We start from the raw sequence: 25,171 nt of genomic DNA on the forward strand, positions 1-25,171 counted from the left end.
TTTTCAATTAGATATCTAAGAAAAATCAATTTTCAATGCTTTTACTATTTTTTTTATTCCTCTGTAAAAAATTAATATTTTTCAACATTCTTGGGATCATTGGAATGGTATTTTGTTATACAATTCGAAATATGTGACGCGTCGCGAAGAAAAGTACCTTAAAAGCAAATGAATTATAGGTTATGTTTACGACAGTTTTTTTTCGTTTCTGCCACATCAAAATCAGTTTTTATTGATTATTTTAAATATAAAGAAAAGACTTAAACATCATTGGTTTGCATTAAAATTTAATCCGCTTTGTGTATTTTCACTTTAAAATTTCAAAATATAACCTATAATTTTTTGCTCCTAAGGTCTCTTTCTTCGCGACGCGTCACATATTTAAAACAATTCATGTTTAAATTTTTCCCTAGCGTATGCAAACCGTGAAAGTTGGCTAAAAAAAGTCAAAAAATTAAAATACATGTTTACAACAAAATATCATGTTTAAAAATCAAGTAAATAGAGCATTTTAAACTTTTTGACTTTTCTTGAGTCAACTTTCACGGTTTGCATAATTTGAATTTTATAACAAAATACCATTCCAATGAGCCCAAGAACATTTAAAAATATTAATTTTTGCCAGAGAAATAAAAAAAATAGTAAAAACATTGAAAATCGGGGTTTTTTTTAGATAGCTAATAGAAAAATTAACATATTCTCTTTGTCGAGGTGTTATTTGATTCAGAATTTTATTTGCTTTTAGAAAATAATAAGGAAAAAATTTTAGTTTTAATATTTTTGAATATTTAAACCGTTTTATAGTCATTGAAAAAGCAGAGATCGCAAAATTTACAACGGTAGTGTAAGTATTTATTTCAGGAAGGAACTAAAGTTACTAGTTCAGAACGATTATTAAACAACAGAGTTTATCGACATGAAATTTTTTTCATCATTTTAACCCAAAAAAAGTTTTAGCTGGTGTATTTCTTGCTAATAATCAATTATCCATAAAGAAAAACGCATTTTACCTTCTTGTTTTCGAGAAAAGGCTATTGAAAATTTTCCAAAATTATAGTTTTAAGGCTAGGTCCAAGTCGAGTCAGCTGTTCCTTTGAAGTTTCAATGGAACAGCTGACACGACTTGGACATGGCCTTAAGGAATTAATTATTTCATAAAATTACAAGAAGACTATTATCTTCTTGTATGAATTACAAACAGCTAAATCAAGCAACGTATGCAATTAAATCTTTGAAATCAATATAAAGATTGATTTTCCACTATATAAACCATACATTTTTTTGAAAAAAAATTCAGTTCTTATTTGGCGGTCACTTTCATTAGTTCTTATTCGGAAGACATTTCAATCAGTATTTTTTTATTATCAAGTCAGTAATTAATAAAGTTTTCAAGATAAACTCTCAAATTTTTGAGTATTTCAAATGAAAACTAAAATATAATTGAAAAGTCAATCAATTTTATAAAATTACAATAAGATTGTGATTCTCTTATATGGATATCAAACAAATAAATCAAGCAACGAATACGAATTTAATCTATGAAATCAATGAAAATTGTTAAAATTTTTCATAGGTTTGAAAAATAGTAAAAGTCAGCATCAACAACGTAAGAACTACCACCAGTTATAAATTTGGTAAGATGCTGTATTTCTTTGAAAAGAAATGCGAATAATTTTGTATCCAAAATTTTGTATTTGGAAACTAAATTCTGCATTAATGAAACAAGGAACATGAATTTGTATTAATATTGTTATTAATTATAGGGATCTGAAATCATAGAGAATTATGGGGAAACTGACCCCGTTGCGTCAGCCATCTTGATTTTTTATCTCTTTCTTCTATATATATTTTAAAAAGGATGAAACGAAAAATGGCTGACACAACGGGGTCGTCACCAGATGGCGTATCGCAGTATTTCAGATCCCAATACATTTACTGCTATATTAAAAATATATAAGAATTATATATTTTATAATTAATTATAATTATATATTCTTATAAATAATATAAGAATAATCAAGTAAATTAATTTCATAAAAATACAAGAAGACTGTGATCTTCTTGTATCAAATAGATATCAAATAGATAAATCAAGCAATGAATAACTTGCCACTAAATCTATGAAATCCTTGAAAATTACAGAAGATTTTCATATGAAATTATTGATTATTATTTATTTAATTATTTATTGTTTGTTTGTTTATTTATTAATTTTTAAAAAATTAAATCGCTTTTCTATATTAGAGAATTTTTACATAATCGAACATTATTTACTTCACTGAGAATTTCTATTCGAATTTTCATTTAACAACATTCAAACGAATTTTTATTCAGCAGAATTCACGCCCAAAAGTTAATTCGAAGAAATAAGTTTTGTTAATTTAAAATTCTATCAAATAGAAATTCTGTTAAATGAATTTTCGGTTTAAAAAAAGGACAATTTTTAAGAACATTTAAATATCCTAAAATCAAATTAAAAACCAAATGCAAAACGTGAGTGGAAGATTTAATTTTAATTTTCCGAAAGTGTTATCGGATATTTAGGCATTTAAAAATTTTGGTTCTCTTTTTGAGTTCTTTTTTCGAACTACAGATTTTGAATGAACTTAAATTCATGTATTTGATAAAATTTCCTAAAAAAAGAAATTGTTTAGAACGATTCATAATAGTTAAATGCGTTGTATAAATTCATTTAAACTCGAATTTACTATATTTCGAAAATCGTTTAAGTAAATAAAATATCGCATTTTTTACATAATATTTCAAAAACACTCAAAATATTAAGTATTCGTTTAACCTCATTTTATTCCTTTACTTATAAAGCCATGTTCAAGTTTTATGTAGCGAGTGAAACAATTTTTGTTTCTCAAAAATTCTTACACTTTTCTTAACTTTTACAATATATTTTAAATTATATACTTTAAATTATATATTTTTAAATCATATACTGAAAATCACAAATTTTTTTCAAAAATTATAACATTGCTTTCATAAAAGCAAAATCTCTCGCTCTCTCTCTATTTTTTATAAATATATTTATATTTAATCTTAAAAGAATAATACAAGGATAAATATTAATCCCTCTATCTATTTTTACAGTTCCCTTCGACTTGAACATGGCCTAATGAATGTTTACATTAATAAATATAAAAGAATATATTTAACAAAAAAAAACAAAATTTACTCTTGAATATAGTTGCAACAATTTTTTTTTTTATCGATAAACTTTTTTTTTATCATCTATATTTATAAAAGTTTACGAATATATATATATTTAATGAAAAGGGGAAATAAAACAGAAATGAAAATAAATTAATGTATGTATCAACTATTTATACATAAGAAGGAAAAGAAATCGTGTGATTTTGGATGTTAAAAGAAAATATTTTCAAAAAAGTTTTTTTCTATAATTAAGTTTCGAAAATAAGGTTAAAAGAATGGGTAAATATATCGATTTTTTATTTCGGCTCACGCGATAATCTTTTCATTCTTCTTTTTCTCTTTTTTTTTATTTCTATTGTTTTAAAAATATGTAAATGCACGAATAATCGTCAAATTACGAAGCTGAAGTTGGCAACATGTTATGATAAACGATTTTTAAAAAAATAATTTTTTAAAATGAAAAATTCTTTAATTTTTCGCCTGAAAAATATTTCTTGTAGTTTTCATTAATCAATAGATTATAAAAAAATATTTTTTAGGCAAAAAATTATAAAATTTTTCATTTTAAAAAATTTCTTTAAAAATCGTTTATCATAAACGTTGTGTACTTCAGCTTCGTTCAAATTGTGTAAAAGAAGGTAAAAAAAACACTTTTTTTTTTAATACAGCAGTTAGATTTGTTTACTATATTATTTAAAATAGTATTTCTATATTATTTAGGAAATCTGTATTTTTTAAATTAGAATTTTTTCTTAGTTAAAAATTTTGGGCGCAATGAATATTTCGTAAAAATTATTTTCATTTGTATATGAATTTCATTTGATAGAGTTTCTTTTAAGAATTTTCATTTTTTTCGAATTAGTTACACTTTCTTTGTAAACGAAATCTTATTTAATATAATTTTTTATTTTCGAAAATTCTCAAAAGAAACTCTTTCAAATGAAATTCATACAAATGAAAATGATTTTTACGGAATATATTTATGCGGTTCAAAAATTTTTTCAATGACGATAACAAATGCATTGACAAATTTTCCTTCACATGAAACTGAATTTAATTTACGTCTTCCTGTTTGAAGCATAGAAATAAAAAAGAAAGAAAGCTGTTTTTTTATCTGCAAAAAATCTCCATTTAAAGTACTAATTATCTAAATACTATTAATAGTGTCACATTGAATACCTCCCTCGGGTAGGGGTCTCAGGGAATCTTGATTCACTTCCTCTTGAACATCGGAATTTTTACCAATATCATCGCGTGGCAATAATCCCTCTTCGTTTTGATGTTTCTTCATGTGTGTCGTTAAATTGCCACTATGATAAAATTCCTTGCCACATAATTTACATTGAAATGGCTTAACTCCCGAATGTATACGTTCATGAATCGATAAATTACCACTGTGACGAAATTCTTTTGAACACACATTACATTTATAGGGTTTTATTCCCGAGTGCGTTCGCAAATGCGTCGATAAATTACCACTGTGACTAAACATTTTGCCACAAATTTGACATGCATATGGCTTTTCACCTGAATGTGTTCGCATATGAATTGCCAAATTGCCACTATGTGTAAAACACTTATCACATTGGGGACACTTATAGGGACGTTCACCATTATGTGTGCGCATGTGAATAAAAAGATTTGATTTATGTCCAAATTCCTTGAAACAAATTTCACAATGACACTTGGCTTTTTTTGAATTGGAATCAGTTGAGGAAGACGATTTATTTGTTGGACTAGTTGCTGTACGCTTTATCACTGATGAGGGCGATTGTGAGAGTTCAGAATTATTTGTGATTCCAATTGTATTCGATTCACTCACCACTGGTTGTGATTGTGGTGGTGGTGCTGATTGTTGTTGTTGTTGTTGTGATTCTGACTGGCTCATTGGGAATGGATGTAGATAATTCATCACCGCGAACTGAGATTGCGACTGCTGAAAAGTTTATTGGAAGATTTTTAGAATAATTATTATTTACATGCCTTGGATCGATTTTAAGGCAGAAAAAAGACGTTTTAGTCGATTTATATTCGAAAGAAAGTCGTTTGATTTATTTTAACAAAATTTAATTGGTTAATGAATATTTTACTTTAAATAACTAATGTTATTAAATAGTAAATTCATTTTAATAATTCTGTAATGAGAAAAATTCTATAAAAATATTATCAAGAAAATTTATTTCCAATATTTCAGAATCAAACTAATTGTAAGATAAATTTTCAAAATTTTATTTAAATAGGACAAATTTAGAAAAAAAATTCTTAAATTTCCATTTTTATAATTTTTTCAAGTCTAATTTAAGCAATTTATTCGAATTAAAAATTTTGTCATAGTTTTTCAGTTATGATGGTCAAAAAAAATTTCAGGTAATACTTAATCAAATTTTATAGATTTTCAAATAAAAAATTTTTTTTTAAATAATAATTTTAAAAGAATTAAAGTTGAAATTGTTTAGAAATAATTGAAGTTCAAAAGATTTTGTTAATTTTCAGACAATAATTAAATTTTACAGAACTAAAAATAATTTATCAAATAATTTTAGATTAACATTTTTTAAAAGTAATTGAATATTCAAAGATTTACAATTTTGATTTTTGAAATGAATTGAACTTCAAGTGATTTTTAATTTAAAATTTCTGATGATTTCAATAAAAAATTTTTTAGAAATTGGAAAAAAAATACAATAATTTGAAAACTTTTTAATTGAAAAATGGTTTCAGATAGTTAAATTTTCGGAGAATAATATAAAAATCATTAAAAATAATTGAATTTCCGTTGAAATTATTAAATTTCAAAAAATTTTAGAAATAATAATTAAATTTTAGAATCTTTTAAATTGAAAAATTCGAAAATAATTGAATTTGAATTTCAATTGATTTTAAATTAAAATTTTTGAAAATAATTGAATTTAGATGATATTTAAATTGAAAATTTTTAAAATAATTGAATTTTAGTTAAAATTTTTGAAATAATTGATTTTAAATTAAAATTTTTGAAATAGTTGAATTTTAGTTGAAATTTTTTAAATAATTGATTTTGAATTAAAATTTTTAAGAATAATTAAAATTCAAGTGATTTTAATTTTAAAATTTTTGGTAAATTTTTTGTTAAATTTCAAAAAATTTTAGATGGAAAATTTTAGAAACTTTTAAATTGAAATTTTTGAAAATAATTGAATATCAAATGATTCTGTTAAATTTCAGACAATAATTATAATAAAAGAAATTTTTATTGGGTAGAATTTCATTGAATAGAATTTTCATTTAGATGAATTTTCATTTGTTCGAATTATTTGATATAATATCCATATAACCGATTTTTCATACTACAGAAATTTTACTTAACCGATAAATCATTTAACAGAAAGAATTTGAATTTGAAAATAATTTATCAAATAATTTTAGATAACATTCTTTAAAAATTATTGAATTTTCAAAGATTTACAATTTAGATTTTTTTAATTATTTCTGTTGATGAAGAATTTATTAGAAATTACAGACAAAAATTGAATTGAAAAAGTTTTTTTAATTAAAAATGCTTTTAAATAATTAAATTTTTGAAGAATATTATAAACAAGGAGGGGGTCCTTTATGTTTATTTCATAAACATTATGCTTCCTCATTGTGTGAAGCAAAAAATTCATTTAATTATCACTAATATTATTTTTTTACAAAGCATTATTATTATTATTATAAGTGTAAAGAATATTAAAAATAATAAGATTAAAAATTTTAATTGTATTTTTATTAAAAAAATACAAAATTATTAAATTTTTATTTCAATTGTTTTTTGTTGGATTCACCATTTAAAAAGAATGAAAAAAAAAAAATTTCTTAATTTATTAAAATTGTAAAATTGACTTACATCATGTGGATGGATGTCTTGGCGAAAAGGAACGTCATGCTTTGATTGATTTCCTTCACAAAATTGAACACTTGGCATTTGTGTTTGACTCCAAAAATGGGGTAATTGTCGATATATGTACTCAACATCCTGACTAGTGAATGAAGAATATTCAAAGTTATTTTGCACGCTTGTACCATTTTGATTATCCTCTGGATTATTATATTCTTGCTTTATTTGCACCGAACCAAACATCTGTGAATTTCATTATACAATAAAGTTTCTTTTCTTTTTCCCTTTTTTAATCATATTACGTTATTGTCGTTATTTTCGAAAAATTTCTGATACATTGAAGAAAAATATTTCTTTAAAATATATTTTTTGGTAATTAGTTTATTAAAAAAAAAATAAAAATATCTGTATTATATGTATTTTATTATTTCTGTACTTTATTTATATTTTCTTGCCGTTTTACTTTTTCTTTTCAATGTAAAATAATTTTATAAAATTTTAAAAAAGAATATTTTTGGGAGGGATTTTGTATATATGAGGCAGTTCATATGAGAATATGGGGTCATGTCTCGGATTTTTTTCAAAATTCGGTAAATTGTAGTGATAGTGGTGCTAAATAAGTGTACAAATTTTTAATTTAAAATTTTTAATATTTTTCCAGATATTTACAATAACAAATTTGAGCAATATTTTTTTGCTTTATTTATAACATTTTTCCTATTAAAAATAGAGAAAAATGTTGTAAAATGTTTTTTACGCAGAAGATGTCATAATAAATCGATGGTTAAATTTTTGAGATGGCATTATTTTTTGTTTTCGAGATATTAATTAATTAACAAACAAAAGTTAATAAAAAATGAAATATTTTACGAACAAATAAAATTAGAGTAATTTTTAAAAACATCATTAGAATGATTATCAAAATCCGCATCCAACGAGCCCTCTATGAACTATTTCTAATAAACGGGTGTTAAATTAATAATAAAAACTATTTAAATAATTAATAAGATTTGAAGAAATGAAGATAAATCGTCAATTATTTTTTATTTAAATGATCATCTAATTCTGTGTCAAAAAAAGAATATTAAGTATTAACAAGAATCAAAAATTAATTATAACATGTTATTTAGAAAAAGATTGAAAAATAACATGCCGAGTAGATAGACAGCCTCCTCCAAATTGTGTCGTGGTGTGATGAAACATGGATTTTCAATAATCATCTGTTAATAATTTATATTTGTCAAAAATGTTATTTACACTGGTTTTATTTAACACAGAATTAGATGATCTTCCAAATAAAAAAAGAATTAAAGATTTATCTTCATTTCTTCAAATGTTATTAATTATTTAAATAATTTTTATTATTAATTATTTATTTAACACCCGTTTATCCAAAATAGTTCATATAGGGCTCGTTGGATGCGGATTTTAATAAGCATTCTTATAGTTTTTTAAAAATTACTCTAATTTTGATTTGTTTGTAAAATATTTCATTTTTTATTAACTTTTGTTAGTTAATTAATTAATATCTCGAAAACAAAAAATAATGCCATCTCAAAAATTTAACCATCGATTTATTATGACTTAAACAATATTCATGATTTTTTTCGCGCTTCCAAATGAGGGAGAACATGTTTAAAAATTAAAATTTTTTTCTAAAAATTTAAGGTCTTCTGCGTAAAAAACATTTACAACATTTTTCTCTATTTTTAATAGGAAAAATGTTATAAGTAAAGCAAAAAAATATTGCTCAAATTTGTTATTGTAAATATCTGGAAAAATATTAAAAATTTCAAATTCAAAATTTGTACACTTATTTAGCACCACTATCACTACAATTTACCGAATTTTGAGAAAAATCCGAGACATGACCCCGGTATTCTTATATAAAATGCCTCATATGTATTATTTTTTTAAAGATAAAATTGCATATTAATATCTACATTTAAAATACGAATTTCAATTAAATTTTGTTCGAATAAACTACTTACAGCTTGAGATGTTTAGTTATTTTCAAAGCATTCAACTATTGAAAGCAATCAACATTTCACAAATAAAATTAATTAGAAACATTGAGATTCAAATTGGAATTATTAAATTTTCCTTTGTTTGCAGAAAGATTTACCTGAAAACAAGAGAGAAAAATAATGACACACAAACTATTATAAAAATTAAATTTTAAAAATATTTTTCTAAATAAATTTTAAAATAATTTTGTTTTTTTTTGCGAAAAAAAAGTAAAAATTAGTTCCATTAAAAAAAATTTTAAATCAAATAAAATTTGTTTAATTAAAATAAAATAAGATTATTTAAAATATTTATATTAAAATTGTAATTAAATAAAAATTTAATTATATTTTTATTCTTAATTACAATTAAATAACAAATAAATCTTTTATTAAACATTTTTTTTATTTATTTAATACATTTTTTGGAAATAAGAAAAAAAATTTTTATAAAATAAATAAAAGAAACGAAAAGTTTATAAAAATTGTAAATATAAATTTTATTTTCGTAAAAAATGAACCTTTATTTTCGATTTTTTTGAAAATGAAGAATATATATACACACTTTCATAAATTCTCTTTGCCACGCCACGAAGTTCAAAGAACTCAACACCAAAGTAATTATATTATAAGAACAAAGAAAAGAAATATTAAATAATATTATAAAACAATAGTAAAATTAAACATTCTTTTTTGTTTCACAAATTTCAATAATTTTTTTCTTTGTTAAATATACATTTTGTATCACTTCTTGGAAAGCAATAAAATTTTATTACACCATAAAAAAAAATTGCAAATTTCTCATATTTCACATATATATGAAAACTAAAGAAATAATATTTAAGTTCACTTCTAAAATGTAGGTTAAAAATGTATGTAATTTTTAATCACAAATTATTTGATTAAAAGAATTTTTTTTTTTTAGTTACAAAAATATTCAACGATGCAAGCTGTTTGCATTTGATAAAGAAAGAGTGACAGAGAAGGAGATGTTTGAAAGCCATAAATTAAAAATGGAAACTCACATAACCTTAATCGTTGTGACTATATTTCATTTATTGTTTGGCAATAATATGAAAATTTACATTATTCACTTGTGGAATGTTAAAAATTATTAATGCTGATATTAAGTACATTTTTAAATTATAATAATTAAGATTTTTTAAACAACAAACTAGAATTTTATTTGGATAAACTACATTATTATATTCAGGTTATATATATCGGAGTATATACGGTATATATATAGATATATAACACGAAGTGCGTTGTATTTAGTCACTGATCAATGATTTTCTAGAACAACTAAAAGTACAGTTTTGAAAATAGGGGTAAGTTCGTGTAGTCTACGTAATAGTGCGTAATGGTACGTAACAGTAAAGGAGCAATCACATGAGTAATAGAGCATTTTTTTCTGTAAAAAAAAACTATTTTCTATTTTGTATAATGGACAAACTTCATTGTTTGTCCACAATCAGATTGTGAATAATGGAGCATTTACACCTACGGCAAAAAATTTTCTTCACTTTGCATTTTCCGAAATATACTTAAGGTGCTTTTATACCTCTTAATTTCGATCAGATGAACATTTTTTCTAGACCGTGAAAAAGCAAATCAGTGAATGTGATTGGCTCTACTAAAAAATAAGTGAAAATGGAATATTTGTAGAGCCAATCACATTCAGTGACATGCATTTTCACGGTCCAGAAAAAATGTTTATCTGATCGAAATTAGAGGTATAAAAGCACTTTTATTTTTATACTCTCCTTTTTTTATTGGGATCTGAAATACTGCTATACGCCATCTGGTGAGAGCCTTGTTGTGGTGGCCATGTTTTCATTCCGTGTTTCTCTAACATATACAAAAGAAAGAGATAAAAAACCAAGATGGTTGTCACAAGAAGGCTCAGGGGTGGGTCAGTTTCGCGTGATTTCTGATCCCAATACTACAATCGTTTTCATAATTATACGATTGATTTAACTTTATTGTGAAAGCAGCCTTAGAATTTTGTGTTTCACGTTTACATTTCAAACGTTCAACTAATGACGTCACACTAACGCAACCTAAATGAACACATTGCCATCCCTGATGTGTAATAATACTCTTTGTCAATTGTTTCCCATTGCTGGCGATATAGCTGTATGATATTTTTAGAATCTTTTTCTTCTGACACTTTGCCAAGATGGTGAGTTTTCGTTTATAATTTTATTGAAATCCAATTTAATCAGAAACATCGTTAGGAAAATAAATAAATTTTTACAATCAGTGCATAAAATTGAAGTGTCTTAATAATTTTTTTCTAAAAGTTGTGCTCATTCAATGAGGATTTTGTTTATTATAAATGTGTGATTAATTAATGCTTCCAAATCGTGCTTTGTGTTGACAGTTCTTTTTTAATTAAAATAAAATAAAGAAAAAGAAGGAGAGTAGATTAGAATATAAAAAACTAATATTTATTTTACAATAGAAAATTATTTAAGAAGTTAATATTACTATTTTTTCGTTTTATTTTTTTTGTCATTTTAAGGTTAAGTTAAGCGGTATATCTTTCAATATTTTTCAATTTTAATATATATTTTTTCCAATTATATTTTATAGACAATTTTTTTTTTTTTAACTTTTGTGTCATAATTATTGAATGTTTTGCAAAAAATTTTCGTTCTTTCAAATTTTAGGTTATGTTTGCTTATTTTGATTATTAAAAAATTGTCATTTTTAAAATTTCTTAATTTTTTTTTTCGTTTTGTTTTTTAATTTATTTGTTTTGTATTTAATAAATGCAACTTTATGTGTTACAAAGAAAAATAGGGAAATTTATTTTTAAATAACAAAATTTTTTAAAAAATTAAAATTATTGAATACGGTTAAAAGTGATAATTATTTCAAATGTGATGTTAAATTTAAAATTTTTTTTTGTTTCTAAATCAATTTAGTTTTTTTATTCTTTATTTTCTATTTTTATTTTTTTTTATAGTCGCTAGTAATCCCAGAGAAGTTCCAACATATTTTGCGTGTCATGGGCACGAACATTGACGGAAACAGAAAAGTTATGTTCGCAATGACCGCAATTAAGGGAGTTGGAAGGCGTTACGCAAATATTGTCCTCAAAAAAGCGGATATTGATTTGGACAAACGCGCCGGAGAATGTTCCGAAGAAGAGGTGAGATTCACTTTTATTCTATTATTATTGTTTTATAAATATTTATCACTGTATAATTAATGTTTACGAAAAAGAAAATAAACATCAAATTTCATAAAAAAAAAAAAAAAAATTACAAGTGGGAGAATTTGCTAAAAAGAATAAATTTATATAAGAAATTTTAAGCTTTAAATAAAAATATTTCTTACATGAAAATTTTGCTTTTAAAAACATTTATTTCACGATTTGTAAAATAAAAAAAAATAAATAAATAAATAAATTACTGCATTTTTTAAACATGAATCTTTTGCAAAGAAATTAATTTAATAATTTTAATTATTAAAATTCAATTAAATTAAAATTATTTTTAAATGAATGCAGTTGGGTAAAGAAAAATTTTTGGTTTCTTTAAATTCGATTGAACATAAATTTGTTTAGAAGAAAATTTTAGCTTTTAATTTTGAAATTCTGTTAAATAAAAATTTTCTTTAATAAAGTTGGTATAAGAATTATTTATTTTTATTTTAAATTATTATTATTATTGTTAATTTTATTTTTTGTTTAAATTTCTGCAGGTAGAAAAGATCGTGACTATTATGAGTAATCCCAGACAGTATAAAATTCCTGACTGGTTCCTCAACAGACAGAAAGACATCGTTGATGGAAAGTACTCACAGGTGAGTTTTTTTTTCTTTTTTTAGTCTAATCGTAATAAATATTTTTTGCCGTAATTTATACTATTGAATCTAGAGCTTCAGAAAACAATTTTTTATTTAAAAAATTTGAAACCTACAAAAATGATTAAATTTTATGGGGTAAATGTACTAATTACGACGCGATTCGAGTCAAAACACCTTTGAAATAGAAAAATTCATTTGTCATAATTATTTTTGAGCCGAATTTTTATTTCTTCGAATTAGTATTTTGCAGAATTTTCATCAAACCCATTTTCTTTTATTAGAAAATTTTTATATAACCGAAAATTCACTTCACAGAATTTTTATTTGTACGAATTTTTATTTGCTCAAATTTTCATTTGCTCAAATTTTCATTTAACATAATAGGAATTTTAAAGAATTTTTATTTGGTAGAATTTCATTGCATAGAATTTTCATTTTATTTTTTCAAATGAATTTTACATTTGTTCGAATTATTATTTGATTAAATTTCCATAAAACCGATTTTTCCGAATTTTTACTTAACCGAAAAATAATTTAACAGAATTTCTATAATTGATAGAATTTTCATTTGTCCGAAATTGCAAATGACCGAACAATCGATTTCGGCGCAATTTTTAAAATCAATCAATCAAAAATTAACCCATAAAATTGTGATTGGTTGATTTTAAAAATCGCCCCAAAATCGATTGTTGTTTCGGCCATTTGCAATATCGGACAAATAAAAATTGTATCAATTAGAAATTCTGTTAAATAATTTTTCGGTTAAGTAAAAATTCTGCAGAAAAATCGGTTTTATGGAAATTTAATCAAATAATAATTCGAACAAATGTAAATTCATTTGAAAGAATAAAATGAAAATTCTATGCAATGAAATTCTACCCAATAAAAATTCTTTAAGATATGCCTATTATGTTAAATGAAAATTCGAGAAAATAAAAATTCTGACAAATAAAAATTCCAACAAATAAAAATTCGAACAAAAAAAATTCTGTGAAGTGAATTTTTCGGTTATATAAAAATTCTGTAATATTGAAAATCGTTTTGATGAAAATTCTGCAAAATACTAATTCGAAGAAATGAAAATTTGGCTTAAAAATAATAATGACAAATGAAATTCCATAAAATGAAAATTTTAACAATTACGACGAGGGAAAAAATTTGATCTCAAAAAATTAAATTAATAATTTGTTTAAATGTGCATCTTTATTAGTAATTGTATAAAAAAAAGATTAAAATAATAATTTTTAAATTCATTTTGCAAGTTAAATTACATATAATAGTAATAATAATTATTTTTTAAGAACGCGCCGCAATTGATACACTTACCCTACATGATTAAAAAATGAAAAATTTTAATATAAAATATTAAAATAAATCATTTTTGCAGTTAAAAAATTTTTTTTTGTTTTTGCAGAGAACATTTATTATTAATAATATTTTAAATCAATGATTTTTAAAACAATGCTTTATGCGAACATTTTCTTTTTTGTTTTCAAATCACATGTATAAATGAAAATCAAGAAAAAAAATAGAAAATTCCAGGTGCCAGGGCCTTGGGTGTTAAATCGATTTAAAACCATGTAAAAAGAAAACAGTTTCTTTATTTTTCTCACAAACTATATTGATTGTATAAAAAAAAGTTGAAGTAAAAAATATTTTTTTTTCTGCATTAGTTTTCCGAACACTTTTTTTTAAAAGTAAATTCAAAAACCTTTTTTTTTTTTTTTAGCAAAATTTATCGGTACCTATTACGAAGCTGAAGTATGCAACGTTTATGATAAACGATTTTTAAAGAAATAATTTTTTAAAATGAAAAATTATATAATTTTTTGCCTAAAAAATATTTTTTTATAATTTGTTGATTAATGAAAACTACAAGAAATATTTTTTAGGTAAAAAATTATAGAATTTTCCATTTTTAAAAATTCTCTCTTTAAAAATCGTTTATCATAAACGTTGCGTACTTCAGGTTCGTTACCTATTTTGAATTTAATAAAAAAAAATTTTTTACCAAATTAAATGTTATCTTTATGCAATTAGAATATTTTCAATCACTTTTAAAGGAATATTATTTGTTTTCTTTGTTTTGAACATGGTCTTAAATTTAAAAATAACAATTTTTTCTGAAAGTCAGGGAATTTTTTCCGTCCTTACTTTTGATTATTCATAAATAATATTTTTAATTTTAATGTTCACAATATAGTTTCACAATTTTTTTAGTTATAAATTAATAGCGCCAACTTTAAATCGTATTTTCCATTTGCATTTTTTTTTTTTTTCAAGAAAATTCAATTTGTTTTAATAATAATTAGTTTTAAAAACATTTGTTTTATATTTATCATTTATGAATGTTACCATGAATAAAATTTAATTTCTTCTTTGAATAAAAATTAATTTTTTCCTTAAATAAAAACGTAAAATTAAGCAGTGCAGCTTTTGTAATCTATTATATCTATTCTAAAAACTGAAAAAAAATTTAGGTCTGGAAAATTGGAAAATGTTAGGGAAATTTTTTTCAGACTAGTTATTATTATTTTATTATTATTGTCAATATTTGATATTAAAAAATTATAAAATAAAATAAAAAATAATTAGAATTTGTTTTCCTAATGAAAAAAAAATATATTTAAATAAACAAAAATAATTTTCATCAGCTCACGAGTTCCAATTTGGATTCAAAACTTCGTGAAGATTTGGAACGTATGAAGAAAATCAGAGCCCACAGAGGTCTTCGTCATTATTGGGGTCTTCGTGTTCGTGGTCAACATACCAAAACCACCGGTAGACGTGGACGAACTGTTGGTGTCTCCAAAAAGAAGTAAATCAATTCTTTTTATCTATTTCTATGAATAAAATTATAAAAACAAAAAAATCATTTGAAAAGTCTTAAAAATTTTTTCCCTTTATCCTATAAAAAAATTTCCTTTTTTTTCAATTAAAAAAAACAAAATTTTCTTTCTCTTAAGGGTAGGTCCTAGTAAGGCAGCACCACCTATATCGAAACTAAAATTTTGGAAAATTATTTACAGTATTTACTTGAAAGCAAGACAATAAAAAACTTTTTCCTTTAGGAAAATTGATTATTGTCAAGAAATATACCAGCTAAAACTTTTTTTTGAGTTAAAATAATGAAAAAAAATTAATGACGATAAATTAAATATGAGCATATTATTTTTTTACGAAAACTTTTAAGATATTTTCTCGGAAATAACAAAAAAGAATGCAATTTTCATTTGGAGAATTAATAAATACTAAAAAATATACCAGCTGAGATTCACCAATCATGAAAATAACAAAAAAAAAGTATTGTTTTGTCTTGCTTTCAAGTAAATACTGTAAATAATTTTCCAAAATTTTAGTTTCGATATAGGTGGTGCTGCCTTACTAGGACCTATCCTTAAAATTTATTCTACTTAGGAATAAGGATATTGTAAAGATAGATTTGACTTTATATTCAAACTGAAGTTATTAAATAATTTTTATTCTTTAAATACATAATTACAATTACAATTTGCTTCAATTCTTTTTTTTTTTTTTTGTTTTAACTTAATGTCAGTTAACGTTTGTTACAATCCGCTTCACACTATCAATAAAACGAGTTTTTCGAGCATATGTGGTATAAATATTTTTATTTAACATTGAAACATATTTAGTAAGGTAATAATTTATTATTATCAAGGAATGAAAAGGTCTCAAAAATACTCTTACAATTCGTCCCTGTATCAACACACGAAAATTATGTTTGTTAGTAGAAGACAAAAGAAGACCGGTACATGATAACGAAAGAAAAAGTTTTTTTTATCGGTCTCTTGTCGGCAAGCTCCAAAGGCATTGTCATCTATTTTCAATAAAAATAAAAATTAGTTGGATTTGCTTGTAACTTGTTATTCGGGAGGTTTTTGAGGTCACTGATTACGAATTTGCCATCAGATTTCAAAAATTCAAAATGGCGGAAAAAATTTAAAAATTGATCGGATTTGCTTAAAACTCGTTTAAAAATGTGTTGTCAAATTCGTAATCAGCAACCTCAGAAACCCTCCAAGTAACAAGTTTTAAGCAAGGACAATTAATTTTTAATTTTGTCATCCGTTAAATTGGATTCTACATTTAAAATTTTAAAAATCTAATGTCAGATTCGTCATCAGTGACTTCAAAAACCCTTAAGTTACGTGTTTCAAGCAAATCCAATCAATTTTTAAATTTCTGTCCGCCATATTAAATCCGCCATTTTGAATTTTAAAAATCTGAATTCATATTTGTAATCAGCGATCCCAGAAACCTTGCACAAAGTTATGACTTTTTTTATAAGTAATATAGTTTAATTAACAATAACAATTTTTTAAAAGCATCAAAAATTTAAAATTTCAATTATCTCAAAAACCTGACGTGTAGTAAAAAAAACGGACTGTGGATTCGAATTCAGCGTTAAAATTTACTTTAGGTACAGATTTTCGTTGCTCGGGTCCAAAACCGTGTATTCCTGTGCAATTATTAACTGTCCCTTTTTATTGTGTTTTGACTATTCCATAAAGATTTTGAAAATTGTGTTTTAAATCAAAAATGTTTAATTAAATTAAAATTTATTTTTTTTTAATTTTAGTTAATTTATTGTAGTTGATTTAAATTACTTTTTTTTGGTGACAATTCTTGCAGCACTCTTTCATAAATCCCCCTCTGTACCGATTTATTATGAGTAGCAACGGCAATATAACTTTAAATTTGTTTTCTATTAATTAAAATTATTAATAAAGGTTAAATATTTCAAGGCTACTTGATAATTAGGCCAAGTAAACATAAGAAAAAATAAAGATTAAATTAAATAAAGTTTAGTTGACGTAAAACATTAACCATAAGATTTTTCGACAAGCTCACATGCTACTTGTTCAAATTAGGATTAATTCGACAATGAAAGCAAGAACGGAGAAAATATATCCGAGGATAGGAAAAAACAGCATTTGTCGTAACATTAAAATATACTGTGGTACTCTAGTCATGCAAGATTTGTCAATTTGAGTGAAAGCATTTTTCCGTGTTCTATAAAGTTCCATCCACTTATTCGAAATTCCAGAATCAATTAATCTCTGAATTATTTGATCAATGCGTTTTGCATAAGGCGAACCTGCTCCAAGCTGCGTTATTGCTGGACCAGACATAAATCCATCTTTGATAAATTTGATAAGTGGTCGTCCACATTTGTCTCTTTGATTTCGAACAATTTCTTTCACTTCTGAAATTTCAACAATACAAGTTAAATTTTTATGTTTCAATAATTGTTCCACGCATTCCTCATTTTTATTGTAGGTAATAGTAGATTTTTTCAGAATTTTTTGCAATATTACATCATCAACATTTTTATGAATATAGTGATGGTTCTTGTGAATTATAATCTGCAAATCTGAGTCAATAATCTCCTCCAAACTTTCGTATTTGAAAGATGATTTTGTTTTCAATTGAACGTCTGTTATCATTGTAAAAAAGTCCGAGGAGAACATGAGGCATACAATTAAATATATAGCGAATATTAATCTTTCCGCTATTTTCGTCGGCTCTTTTGGAACGACTGTTCCAAAGATTATTCGACAGAGATATTCAATTCTCCATTTTCCCAATTGAAATCCCAAGATTTTTGAAATAATCCAAATAGTGAGAGGTAAAATTATCAGTGATAATGCTTTTGTCAATTGCCACTTAATTTCCACGTAACCATCATCATCTTTTTTTTCAATAGGCACAACCATTGCAAATTGCAGTCTTCTAAAACCTTTACTGTATTCAATTATTTTCCCATTGCAAGATTTTATAGTTGTTTCGGGTCCTACTATTTGGATTTTATTGATAAAAACAGCAAGGTTAACTCCAGTTCTTTTTTTTATCGAACAACTTAAATCGCCCCAAATTGGAATTGATGATTTAACGAGTGAGAAATTCATTAATTTTTCCAATGTTTTCAATTTCTTTATTCCTAATCCATAATAGGAAATTTTTCCATATTGATCATTCAGTTCAAATATATCCGGTTTATTTTGTAATAAGCTTACAACTATTGGATAGCTGTATAGATTTTGAGTTTTGTCAGGAAACCAAATAGTTTTAGAGGATGCGGATTTTTTTGATATTATTCCCGAAAAAGGATTGTAACGAATAACTGTTTCTCTGAGATTTTTGGAACCGATTTTTGAATTCATTAAATTGATGGTTACAATAGTAACGTCCAGGAACTGTTTATCCCAGAGGATTTTGAAAAATTCTCTATGACTTGTTAGTTCCTTGGAAAGAAGAACCAAGCACTTTGGTCGACGATTTGCTTCTGAGAGTTGATTTAGAAAATCAAATTGAAAATCAATTTCAGGATTCGTGACAATAAATAGCGAAATCCTAGGATTGTAAATTCTGAAATCCAATTTTGTAGGCTTTTTCCTAGCAGATTTTTCAAAATTTATTCCTCGAACTGGAATGTTGTTTGTTAGCTTCGAAATTAGTTCGTTAATTGTTGGATCAGATGTGATTTCTTTATTGTCAATTAAAAAAATTACCTGATTAATGTTTAGATCGGATTTAACATTCTTGACAAAACTTTCTATCCATTTCGTATTTTCGCATCCGGTTTCCATAATGTTTAGGATTATTAATCCTACATTGATGAACAACTTTGTTAACATTTTTGTATTGATGAACTGGTATTGATAAAATTATTCCAATTGTTAGCTTTTTCAAACTGAATTATCTAATAACAAATCTACATTTTACGATTTCTAAGCAAAGCCAATTTTTTTAAACTTAATATCTAAACCTTGACACTAGACTGGAAATGCGCAATATGTTTTTCAAACTTCGGAGCTATTCAATTTCGAATATTTTTTTTTTTGAAAAAGTAAAGAATATTTACCATTGGTTCATCTTTAAATTATAATTTATAAAGTCAACTTCAACTTTCTAAATTAGAGTGAATAAAATGTCAACATATGAGTTTTTTAGACATCGAGTTGAGGATATGTTTGTTCGTAGTTCGAAAATCGTGTACATATTGCATGTTTGTCAGAAAATTATAAATTCTTTGTTTTGTGAAAAGAAAAAAATTATTGTGTAAATATATACTAAACATTTTTACAAAGTAAAAATCAATTCAATTCTACATATTAAATAATAGTAATTTAAAATTATTGATTGGCCTTGACATTTACCGTTATACACGATTTTCAACTTTATAAATAATAAAAGAAAGGATATTTCACTCGGTGAATTTTTTATTGAAACTTATTTTTTTCTTTAAATTACAATGCACTTCAATTCTTTAATTTAATTAATTTAATATCGGACTGATTAAGTGAAATATTAAATAATTTAGTTTACGTTGAAGTCCGTTTCGAGACTTCATCCATTATCTCGAAAACTTTAGATTGTTTGGTAAATTTGGATTTCTGACCTTGAATTTTTTAATGTATTCGACAAAGGTGTACTTTCTTGATCGTGGTTCCAGTTTTCCTTGGGTTACAGAACAGCAGTTATTTGTCAAAATTAAATTTTCGATGTTCAACTTTTACTATCCGATCAGCAGATGTCCCTCACGGGGAACCAATTCAGAATTAATTCGCCAATAAAAACAAGAATGGAGCAAATGTAACCAATGATGGGAAAGAACAACATTTGATATAACATTACGTTAGAAGTTGCTGCTTTGGTGTTGCAAGATTTACCAATTTGAGCAAAATCAATTTTCCGCGGTGTATAAGGTTTCATCCACTTAATTGGAATGCCGGAATCAATTAATCTCTGAATTAATTGATCAATGCGTTTCGCGTAAGGTGTACCTGCTCCAAGAATTGTGACACCTGGAGCGGAAAGAAATCCATTCAAAATGAATTTAGTAACTGGTAGTCCGCATTTATCTCTCTTATCGTGTAGAAGCGATAGCACTTCGGCAATGTCTACAATGCACGCTATATTTTTACTTTTCAATAATCGTTCTAGACAATCTTGTCCTGAAAATTCGATGATAGTGGATTTTTTGAGAATTTGTTTCATAATTACATCATCTACATCCTTATGTGAATAATAGTCGTAGGGAGCAATCATTACGTTCAAGTCTGAGTTAAGAACGTCTTCTAAATTTTCATATTTGAATAAGGATTTTGTTTCCAATTGAACATCGGTTATCATTGAGACAATGTCCGAGGAGAACATAAAGCATTCAATTAAATACACAGCGAAGATTAATCTTTCTGCTGTTCTCGTTGGCTCGTCTGGAACTGTGGATCCAAAAACAACTCGAATGAGATAATCGATTTTCCATTTTTCCGAGTGAAAGTTTAAGATTCTTGAAACAATCCAAATTAGAAGTGGAAGAAAGATAACTGCCAATGATTTGGTGACTTGCCACTGAACTTCCAAAGAATCATCAACTTTCTTGACGACAGGCACAATCATGCCATATTGTATTTTTCTTAAACCTTTACTAAACTCAGCAATTTTGCCATTGCAAAAACCAATATTTCCTTCGGCTCCTAATATCTGAATTTTGTTTTTAAAGAGAGCCAAGTGAACTCCTCCACTATCTATAATCGAACAGGTCAAATTTCCCCAAAATGATATTGATGATCTGACAAGTGAGAAATTCATTTCCTTTTCCAAAGCTCTCAGTTTATTTATTGCTACTCCATAATAGGAGACATTTCCAGATGGACGTCGCTGTACAAATACATCTGGTGACGATGGTAGTAAACTTGCAACCAGTGGGTACTTATACAGATTTTGAGTTTTGTCAGGAAACCAAATAGTTTTGGAAGATACGAATTCTTTGGATATTATTCCCGAGAAAGGATTGTAATGAATGATCTTTTCTCTGAGATTTTTGGAACCGATTTTTAAACCCATTGAATTGATGGTTACAATAGTAACATCCAAAAACTGTTTAGCCCAGATGATTTTGAAAAACTCTCCGTAACTTGTTAGTTCCTTGGAAAGAAGAACCAAGCATTTAGGTCGACGTTTCGCTTCGGATAGTTGATTTAGAAAATCAAATTGGAAATCAATTTCAGGATTCGTGATAATGAATAGCGAAATCCTAGGATTGTAAATCATAAAATCCAATTTTGTTAGCTTTTTCTTAGCAGTTTTTTCAAAATTTATCCTTCGAACTGGAATGTTGTTTGTTAGCTTCGAAATTAGTTCGTTAATTGTTGGATCAGATGTGATTTCTGTATTGTCAATTAAAAAGATTACCTGATGAATGTTCAGATCGGAATTAACATTTCTGACGAAACTGTCTATCCATTTCGTATTTCCGCTTCCTATTTCTATAATGTTTAGGATTATTAATCCTAAACTGATGAACAATTTTGTTAACATTTTTTTATATTAGTTGATCATCTAGTTACGATGAAATTATTCCAATGGTTAGGTTTCACAAACTGAATTATCTAATAACAAATCTACATTTTACAATTTCTAATAAGGAAAGACATTTTTTTAAACTTAATATCTGAACATTGACACTAGCCAATGGAAATACGCAATATGTTTTTCGAACGTTGGAGATAGTCAATTTCGAAAAGTCTTTTTTAAAAAGTAAAGAATATTCAGAATTGGTTTATCTTTAAATTATAATTTATAAAGTCAACTTCAACTTTCTAAAGTAGAGTGAGTAAAATTTCAAAAGTTTATGAGTTTTATAGACATCGAGTTGAGGATATGTTTGTTCGTAGTTCGAAAATCGTTTACAAATTGCATGTTTCTCAGAAAATTATAAACTGTCTGTTTTGAAAAAATAAAATAATAATTGAGAAAATTTATACTTAAAATTTTTGCAAAGTAAAACTCGAGGTAAAACTCAATTTGGTTCTATATATTAAATAATAGTAATTTTAAATTATTGATTTGCCTTGACATTTACAGCTATACACGATTTTCAAACTTTAATTTATAGAAACTAAAAAAAAAGATATTTCACTCTTTTAATTTTTTATTAAAACCCACTTTTTTCATTAAATACGTGAGAACAATTTTACAATTCCACTTTATTCTTTATTGTCAATTAAAAAATATATCTGATTAATGTTTAGATCGGATTTAACAGTTCTTGAGTTCGAAGATGTCCAAATCAGAGGAAGCAAAATTATCACTGTTCCCATTTGTTCTAAATCTCATTACCTTATATTTTACTGTTTATTTTTTAACAATGTCGTCCACATGGTAGGAAGCCCTCAATTTTGGCGCTATTCCGTTCTTTTAATATGTACTTCTTTGAATTTATTGTTGCCATATATTAACTCTTTGTTACTAATGTTAAAATTTTTGAATTGTAGTACTCTTAAAGAAATCCGAGTACTTGTGTTACTTCAATTGGTAATGGTAACCTCAATAGTACTTTAATTTTTCTTCAAGATCCAATTTACAATTAACTCGACTATGAAAGCAAGAGCAGAACAGATGTATCCGATCGTAGGCATTAGCAGTATTTGCCGTAACATTACGTTAGACATTAACGATTTGCGAATGCAATATTTTTCATTCTGAAAAAAATGATCTTTGCTCGTTCTGTATGATTCCATCCACTTAACCGGTATGCCGGAATCAATTAATCTCTGAGTCAATTCATCAAAGCGTTTCGCGTAAGGTGCACCTGATCCAAGAAACATGCCTGTTGGAGTCGATAAAAATTCATCTAAAATGTATTTAGTAACTGGTTCTCCGCATTCATCTCTTTCGTTTAGTAATAATGGTTCCGCTACGGCCATAGCAACAATGCATGCTACATTTTTATATTTTAATAATTTTTTCACACATTCCTCATCTGATGCCTCGTCACTAGATTTTTGTAGAATTTTTTGCAAAATTTCATTGTCAATTTCTTTATGCATGAAACATGTATAAGGATTACCCATAATTTTTAAGTCTGAGTTAAGAACCTCTTCTAAATTCTCATACTTAAAAGCGGATTCTATTTTCAATTGAACGTCCGTTATCATTGTGAAAATTTCTGTGGAAAAAAAGAAGCAACTTATTAAAAAAATAGCAAAGATTAATCTTTCTGCTGTTCTCGTTGGCTCTTTTGGAACAGTGGTTCCAAAGACTATTCTGAAAAGATAATCGATTTTCCATTTTTCCTCATGAAAGCTTAAGATTCTTGTAATAATCCAAATGAAAAAAGGCAAAATTATTACTGCAAATGCTTTTGTTGTGTGATAAAGAATTTCCACAGAATCCACATTTTTCTTGACAACTGGGACAATCATGCCAAATTGTAGTGTTTTTAAACCTCTACTAAATTGATGAGTACTTTTATTGCAATATCCAATTGCTCCTTCCGCTGCTAGTATCTGAATTTTGTTAGTAAGAAGAGCTAGAGCAAATCCTGATGCTTTTGACATTGAACAATTAATATTATGAGTGTTTTCGACTGATGATTTCACGATGGTAAAGTTCATTTCTGTTCCCAAAGTTATCAGTTTATCAATTGCTAAACCATAATGAGATACATTTTCAGACGGACTTCTACGTTCAAATATATACGGAGGATATTCTAATAAGCTTACGACCAATGGATAGCCGTATAGATTTTGAGTTTTGTCAGGAAACCAAATAGTTTTAGAAGATGCGAATTCTTTGGATATTATTCCCGAGAAAGGATTGTAATGAATGACCTTTTCTCTGAGATTTTTGGAAACGATTTTTGAACCCATTGAATTGATGGTTACAATAGTAACGTCCAGGAACTGTTTATCCCAGAGGATTTTGAAAAATTCTCTGTAACTTGTTAGTTCCTTGGAAAGAAGAATCAAGCACTTTGGTCGACGATTTGCTTCTGAGAGTTGATTTAGAAAATCAAATTGGAAATCAATTTCAGGATTCGTGACAATGAATAGCGATATTTTAGGATTGTAATTAATAAAATCCCATTTTGCCGGCTTGTTTTTATCAGATTTTTGTAAAATGATTTCTCTAACTGGAATGCTGTTCGTTAGTTTTGTAATTAGTTTGTGAAATCTTGAATCGGTTGTAATTATTTTATCGTTAATTAAAAAAATTACCTGACTAATGTGTTGATCGGTTTTGACGTTCCTGACTAAACCATCGATCCATTTAGTATTTTCTCCTCCTGCATTTATAATGTTGAGGATTATTAATCCTACACTAATGAGCAACTTCATTAAAATTTGCATTTTAGTTAAAGTTATAATTATAAGGATGCAATAATATTAAGTTAACAGATTTTATTTTTCAACGAGTACTTCTTTCTGCAACTAATTTCACTTTTTACTGATTTTAGAGAAAGGAAATTTTTTTTTATAATTCTAAAAACGCTTTTCTTAAAATTTGTTACTAAACGATT

At 25.5% G+C, this 25,171-nt stretch overlaps 2 protein-coding genes across 5 annotated transcripts; one reads left to right on the top strand and one right to left on the bottom strand.

Moving 5' to 3' along the window:
• Nucleotides 1-2,995: 2,995 nt before the first annotated feature.
• LOC127288806 (zinc finger protein 846-like) lies at nucleotides 2,996-10,284 on the bottom strand. Of its 4 annotated transcripts, none has more exons than XM_051316466.1 (4): nucleotides 10,050-10,284; nucleotides 9,010-9,143; nucleotides 7,028-7,261; nucleotides 2,996-5,095 (listed from the first exon to the last, which is right to left on the bottom strand). In XM_051316466.1, exons 3-4 carry the CDS (start codon nucleotides 7,259-7,261, stop codon nucleotides 4,310-4,312), a joined length of 1,020 nt encoding a protein of 339 aa, XP_051172423.1. In that variant the 5' UTR covers nucleotides 9,010-9,143; nucleotides 10,050-10,284; the 3' UTR covers nucleotides 2,996-4,309. The 4 variants fall into 4 exon arrangements, with proteins under 4 accessions (XP_051172423.1, XP_051172421.1, XP_051172420.1 ...); XM_051316464.1 differs by having other exon boundaries at nucleotides 2,996-5,098; nucleotides 10,055-10,279; XM_051316463.1 differs by having other exon boundaries at nucleotides 2,996-5,098; nucleotides 10,050-10,279.
• Nucleotides 10,285-11,050: 766 nt separating this feature from the next.
• Nucleotides 11,051-15,718, top strand: LOC127288823 (40S ribosomal protein S18). The gene is made up of 4 exons (XM_051316486.1): nucleotides 11,051-11,209; nucleotides 11,999-12,184; nucleotides 12,739-12,840; nucleotides 15,498-15,718. Exons 1-4 carry the CDS (start codon nucleotides 11,207-11,209, stop codon nucleotides 15,663-15,665), a joined length of 459 nt encoding a protein of 152 aa, XP_051172443.1. The 5' UTR covers nucleotides 11,051-11,206; the 3' UTR covers nucleotides 15,666-15,718.
• The last annotated feature ends 9,453 nt before the right edge of the window (nucleotides 15,719-25,171 follow it).

Source organism: Leptopilina boulardi, unplaced genomic scaffold (genome assembly GCF_019393585.1).
Source record: "Leptopilina boulardi isolate dan_hultmark-lab unplaced genomic scaffold, ZJU_Lbou_2.1 LbouV2_396, whole genome shotgun sequence".
Lineage (NCBI taxonomy): Eukaryota > Metazoa > Arthropoda > Insecta > Hymenoptera > Figitidae > Leptopilina > Leptopilina boulardi.

Coding starts and splice junctions, on each gene's coding strand:
- LOC127288806 (XM_051316464.1), bottom strand. CDS start 7,261: ATGTTTGGTTCGGTGCAAATAAAGCAAGAATATAATAATCCAGAGGAT. Junction 5,099..7,027: donor AAGACATCCATCCACATGAT/GTAAGTCAATTT, acceptor TAAACTTTTCAG/CAGTCGCAATCTCAGTTCGC.
- LOC127288823 (XM_051316486.1), top strand. Junction 12,185..12,738: donor GAGAATGTTCCGAAGAAGAG/GTGAGATTCACT, acceptor AAATTTCTGCAG/GTAGAAAAGATCGTGACTAT. Junction 12,841..15,497: donor TTGATGGAAAGTACTCACAG/GTGAGTTTTTTT, acceptor AATTTTCATCAG/CTCACGAGTTCCAATTTGGA.